This window comes from Acomys minous (genome assembly GCF_964271855.1).
Source record: "Acomys minous genome assembly, chromosome: 5".
NCBI classification, from domain to species: Eukaryota; Metazoa; Chordata; class Mammalia; order Rodentia; family Muridae; genus Acomys; species Acomys minous.
The window spans coordinates 125,440,937-125,447,380 of record NC_140494.1 but is presented as its reverse complement, the minus strand read 5'-3'; the positions used below and the strand labels follow the sequence as shown (position 1 = coordinate 125,447,380).

Below are 6,444 nucleotides of genomic sequence, written 5' to 3'. Positions count from 1 at the left end.
TCAAAGTAGACCTGGCCTCCAGGTTTTCCCAGCATCCCTCAGTCCCTACCTGTTACAGGGTAGGGCTGGCATACTCTGGCCTCTATCCTGAACTTTCACCAGCCCAGGGGCGGGGCTACCCTTCCCGCCCAGACATTTGGTTGCCCACTATCCTCTTGTTCCTTTGGGCTCCTGGCTGCTGAACTAACTTGGTTCCCCTCTCTCCCTTCTCTTCCCCTTGTCCTCACATGGTTCTGGGGCCATGGCCGCTCTGGACTCTCCCAGATGTGCCCACCTCTGGCTCTGCTCCCCCACATGTCTATAATAAACTCTCTCTTCCACCGTACCTAGGAGCACTCATGGCCTTTCCTTTCCTTTCTGCTTCTTTTCCTCATTCACTGTTTATGCTGCCCGACCTCTGTGCTCCAAGTGGGCTGGGCGTGACCCTTAGAGCTGATTAGGTCCTGGAGAACAGTCCAGCACAGCATTTTCTGTCTCACGGTGACATCATCCAGCATCCTGTCCCCACCCTGACTTGGGGCAGGCACTGGAACCTCACAGTTGCTGTGAGGGACACCTTGAGTCTGTCCCCCAAAAAGGCTAGGCTGGAGGCCCAATCCTTCCATGACCTTAACCTTGGGATGGGCTCTGTGCAAGTTCCCGGATGTCAGCTTTTTTTTTTTCCCTTGAAACAAGAATGAGAACAATGTCTCCTGGCCACCTTCAGGCTGGGAGGAATCCGGACCCAAGGCTGAATCAGAGCTGGGAGGCCCTCCCTTGATAAGTCCTTGAAGTAAACACCAGGTACAGTGTCACTGCAGGCGTGCAGTGATGGAGGAGGTCCCAAGGTTTTATTTAAAGGTCACCATTCCTACAATATGCGTTCTGGAATATTCTCTCACTTGACCCTCGTATCCACCTGGAGGAGTGCAGATTACCTCTCTATCCCTGTTTTGGATGAAACTGAAGGCCAAAGAGAGCAAGTGGCTCTTCCCTGACACAGCTAGTAAGTGACAGAACCAGGATTTCAAGCCACCTCACCTGGGTGCAAGTCCAGCATTTGTTCCTGTTACCTCGCTCTCTCTACACTGTGAAGCCAAAGTGACTCAGGAAATGAGGACACCTCAAAGTCACCCAGACACTGCCTCTGACAAGCCTCTGCAGAGGCAGCCACCATCACACTGGGCTCCACCATGTATGTCTCTCTCCACACAGATCAGATTGCTTCTGAAACACCTTGTGCGCAGAGCCCCCTTTCAGTGGAAGTTCGGTGACTCACTGGTGCAATGCTTGTCTAGCACACAGGAAGCGTAGGTTTGCACCTATGTTTCAGAAACTCAGTGTGGGGGCACACGTCTGTAATTCCAGGACTTGTGGAGACAGGAAGATCAGTAGATCATGGCCATCCTTGACTAAATGGAGAGAGAGTTCCAAGGGCTGCCACGGCCACATAAAAAGTTATATAAAAAAATTAATGGGCTGGGCATGGTGGCACACTGGTGGATCACTGTGAGTTCAAGGCCAGCCTGGTCTACAAAGAGAGTCCAGGACAGCCAAGGCTACACAGAGAAACCCTATCTCAAAAAACAAAACAAAAACTAATAATAATAATAATAATAATAATAATAATAATAATAATAATAATAATGGAAATAAATTTTTAAAAAAATACAGCACTGGTGAGGGCTGGAAAAATGGCTCAGTGGTTCAGAGAACTGCTGCTCTTCCACAGGACCCAAGTCTGATTCCTAGAACTCATATGGCAGCCAAGCAACTGTCCATGACTCCAGTACCCAGAAAGCTGAAGCCTTCTTCCAGCCTCCGCAGGCATACATGTGTATGCATATGGTAGATAAACATCCACACACATAACATAAAATAAAACAGACACTGAGCTGGGGATTAAACCTCAAAGGTAGAAACCTGCCCAACGTGTGAAAAGCCATGAACTCATGCTGTCCATACAAGCCTGGCAACAGAGTTTTCACCAAGAGCCTCTCAGTTCTACGACCTTGTCCTGGGTCATTTGCCGTCTCCTTCCAAGTTTCCCTCAGCTCACACCCCAAATCAAACCTCTCCAGGTTTAACATGAAGAGCAAAGGTCGAGAGTCTAGCCTCCTACCCTCTGTAATAGTGTTCTCAGGGTTAGCTCCTGCAGGTTGGTACACCTTATACCTGGAGAAACACTTTCCAGAGGTCTTCTGTGTATAAATGACCCAAATAGGCAATGATGGAACAATTATGCTGCCCCAGCTGCTAGCATCACACCAGCATCGCCTGGGAGCACCTGCCAAGGGCATCGCTTGCTGCAATCCTGGCACCCAGGAGGCCCCAGGCATTTAGAGCTGCAGAGTGGCATTCTCCACAGATGGCGTGAGTTCAGCTACTGGGGTTTGAATGTAGTCTTAGTGCTATACAGAAGGCAACTTACACAGACAACAAATCCTTCCTCATCCTCCCTTCAATTGCCGTGACCAGCAGCAGGTGCTCCTAAGAAGGCCAGAGATGGGATAAAGACAGCAGAAAGGAACAGGAGTCAGGGCTTGGCATGTCTTCCTGTACTGGCCTCTTCAGCAGAAAGTAAAGGAAGCACCATACCAGACAACAGCTGCTGAAGAGGACACTCGGACTAGAGTCAGTTCAGCCACCCAAACTGCAAGTGAGGGGATGGGGAAATGGCTCAGCCAGTCAGGGTGACTGGTCTACAAACACAAGGACCCGAGTTCAAATCCTCAGCACCCATGTGAAAATCTAGGTGTTGCCATGCACACATGTACCCTAGCTAGCACTGCGGGAGGCAGAAACAGGAGGATCCGTGAGGGCTGCTGGCTGCCAGCCCCGCTCCAGGTTCAGGGAGAGACCCTGTTTCAAGGAAGCAAGGAAGAAAATGGTATTGCAAGACGCAGGATGTCCTCCTCTGGCCTCCACACACACGTGTACATATATTGAACACATGCATGTGCACACACATGTTATACACATGTGGTGACACACATCTATAAATGCAAACATCTGTCATCCCAGCACTTAATTGGCTGAGCGGAGAGTGTCAGGAGGTCTAGACCAACCTGGACTACATCAGTGAGAAGCTATCTGAGAAAAACACCGAAAAACAAACAAGTAAATTCTGAAAATGAACAAGTGTAAACTAACACTTATGTCCTCTCACTGGACAAACCTACTGCCCAATGAGGGCCTGAATACCAGAAACTTCTGACTAGCTGAACAAGAGTCACCACGTCCAAGCAAAAATCTTCTAAAGTCCTCCCTTAGAAAGTCCTCCCCTGGGAAGTCCTCCTCCCCTGGCAAGTCCTCCTTAGAGCCGAGCAAGCATGGTCTGAGCATAGTCTTTTCTAATTTCATAAACCCTCCGTGTTCCTCAGCCAGGCAGCCCAAACACAAGGAGGCAAACTAGAAGTAAAAGAGGAAACAGAAACTGTGGACTGCTAGAACTCAACAAGCAAAGCAAGTCCCGGAAGAACCTGTGTGGGGACTGATATTACCCATGGTGCACCTGCACTCAAGATGACAGCATAGAAGTACTGGGGGGTCATGAGGAGACAGGGCAGAAGCATCTTACACCCCAAATGCTGGGGTTCCACAAACAGGGGAAAATGGTCCTTTTTCCCAGCGGTTGAAGAAAAGCCAATTAAAACTGATTTGTATCTATAATGATGAATATAGAAAGGCACATGTTTTAAAATAAACGACCTGCAGCTGCCAAGGCTGAGGGCAAATAGAAACACTGCCCTGCCAGGCGTGGTGGCGCACACCATTAATCCCAGCACTCGGGAGGCAGAGGCAGGTGGATCGCTGTGAGTTCGAGGCCAGCCAGGTCTACAAAGTGATTCCAAGACAGCCAGGGCTACACAGGGAAACTCTGTCTTGATAAAAGCCAAAAAAAAAAAAAAAAAGAAAAAGAAAAAGAAAGAAAGAAAAGAAAAGAAAAGAACACTGCCCTGTCCCTGTATCCCTGTACCCTCTGGAAACGATGTCACCAAGACCGTTATATGTCTCCACTCCTGAAGATTCAGCTGAAATAACTAACTCAAAAAAAAAAAAATGGGAGGGAGGGGCGGGAAACATTGTGAAGAAAGGATTTTAATCAGGAAAATTTGGAAAGGGTAGCAGATGGAAAATTATAAGCAAATGTGCAGCAATAAAGAAACACCTGTGTATAATTTAATAAGAGACAATACAAGTTATTTAAATGGGGGGGAAAGGCTACATATGGTTCTTTGTTAGCTGGAGAAAAAAGTAGAACAGGAAATCATAAAATTATATACAAAGTGATAAAGGTTGGGAGGAACCACAGAGAAATACCAGTGGCTGTTTAGACTAGAGGATTGCAGGTGTGGTTTTTTTTGTTGTTGTTGTTTTTGTTGGTTTTGGTTTTTTTTTTGTGTGTGTGTGTGTGTGTGTGGTTTTTTTTGTTTGTTTGTTTGGGTTTTTTTTTTGCAGTTCCTGTGGTTTTGGGGATACGGCGGGTGATAATAGATAGCCAATTAAAGAAGTGACTCTGGCCTTCCCAGGAAGATGGGCTTGTCACTAACTTCTGGGAATCAGCAGTGACCCTCAGCCTTAGCGCATGCCACGTGGCCAATGACTGACCATCCCTGGAGAAAGAGAGGAAGGCCCTCACCAGGCCTGTCTGGGTCATGGAGACACACACACAGTAACTAGCTCATTTTGCAAGGAGGTCCAGGGATGAAACTCTGAGGACACTGGGCCCTAGAGAAGGGGAGAGCCAAGTTGGCAATTCTATGCAGTTAAACACTGAGGTTACTAATATAAGAACCAAATGTGAGAAGATGCAAATTCCCATTTGCTGGGTAAATTCGTATCTTGCTTATCGTGTAGATAAGTCTCAGATCAGAGCAATCTCAAATGTCACGTGGTCCACGCAACCTGGAGGCAGGTTAAAGAGACTTCCTGGTTCACAGGCGACTTTGCCCACAGTCACAAAATCCAGGAATTCTGGGTGGGTGGGGCTACTGTGACTTGTGCCACAGCCTGACTCAGACCCTACTACCCTCCAGATTCCACTTGCCCATTGCATGGGGTCACACTCAGGAGGACATCAGAGTGGCCAGCCAAGCTGGAGTCTTGGTGTCACTAAATTGAATTCCACCACCTACTGGGAAGTCCTTCCCACCAGGCCATCACAAGGCTGCGCCTCATGTGCACGGCTACATAGACGGCAGTGTCGGCTTTTGATATTTCCCAGCTGTGGCATGTTGACTTCTTGGTGCTCTGATCTGTAAAATGGGTACGCTAAGAGTCCCTGTGACTGTACCACTATGAGGGTGAAATAAGGTAAATTCACAGAGTGAATATAAAATAACCTCCCTGAGTTACTAAAGACTCCTTAAGGACAGGACTGAGCAACATGACAAACACAAGACACCTTGCAAAGACAGGCGTATAGCTGGGCTCTTTAAACAGCAGCTACTGACCAGTGAGATAGTTCATGGGTTAAATAACAGCTAATACTGTAATAACGCAAGTATTAAGCACAGTGCCAATGTGGTGGATTCCCCCCCCCCCCGGGGTGGGGGGGGGAGCTAAAGAAGGAGTCTGCAGAGTTGGTAGGATGTCCATCCTCCCGATTACAGCCTCTGTTACCCATGCTGCCCTCTGCTCCTGCTCACCCTCAGGGATGCTCTTCTGGCCAAGAAATGAGCCAGAATCACTGGTTTCTTCTCTTTGGTCTCCAAAATCCAATGGAAGCAAGAGCTGGGCCATTATTAGCTACCTCTGCTATTCGGTAAGCGTGCCCCCTCCTTTGGCTCTGTTTTACGAGGGTGGAGATAAGTGAGGCAGAAGGAAACTGCTTAACACTGACTGCATCATCTCTGGGCTGAGCTTTGGTCTGGCTGCTGTTAGCCCTGGGGGCCTGGGGCTGGAGCTCCCACTGCTGTGGCCTGTCCATGGGACCTGGGGCTGGAGCTCCCACTGCTGTGGCCTGTCCATGGGACCTGGGGCTGGAGCTCCCACTGCTGTGGCCTGTCCATGGGACCTGGGGCTGGAGCTCCCACTGCTGTGGCCTGTCCATGGGGCCTGGGGCTGGAGCTCCCACTGCCGTGGCCTGTCCATGGGGCCTGGGGCTGGAGCCCTCACTGCTGTGGCCTGTCCATGGGACCTGGGACTGGAGCTCCCACTGCTGTGGCCTGTCCATGCTGCTTATCCCACACCTCCCTCATCATGGGTCCCAGCGCCCGACTCACAGCTCAAGGATGAGCACCACGTCGGTGCGGTTCTCATAGACGTCGTGCAGCGTGATGATGTTGGGGTGCAGCACCTGCCGCAGGATGCTCACCTCCCGCTCGATTTCCTCCCGGCACACACCCCGACGGCTGGCCCGGCTCTGCCTCTTCTTGATGAACTTGGCTGCATACTCTAGCCCTGTGCTTTTCTCCCGGCACTTCTTCACGATGGCGAACTGGCCACTGTGGTGGGAACACA

At 49.6% G+C, this 6,444-nt stretch overlaps 1 protein-coding gene across 8 annotated transcripts in view; it reads right to left on the bottom strand.

The window, feature by feature from the left end:
• DAPK2 (death associated protein kinase 2) overlaps positions 1-6,444 on the bottom strand; it is a 124,332-nt gene that overhangs the window by 49,752 nt on the left and 68,136 nt on the right. For 4 of the 8 annotated variants that reach the window (XM_084782381.1, XM_084782382.1, XM_084782384.1 and 1 more), the window contains one exon: positions 6,299-6,428. In XM_084782381.1, the coding sequence (XP_084638507.1) occupies positions 6,299-6,428 (130 nt within the window). Of the gene's footprint in view, positions 1-6,206; positions 6,429-6,444 lie in introns of all 8 variants that reach the window. The other 4 variants (XM_084782378.1, XM_084782385.1, XM_084782379.1 and 1 more) reach the window with 1 other exon arrangement.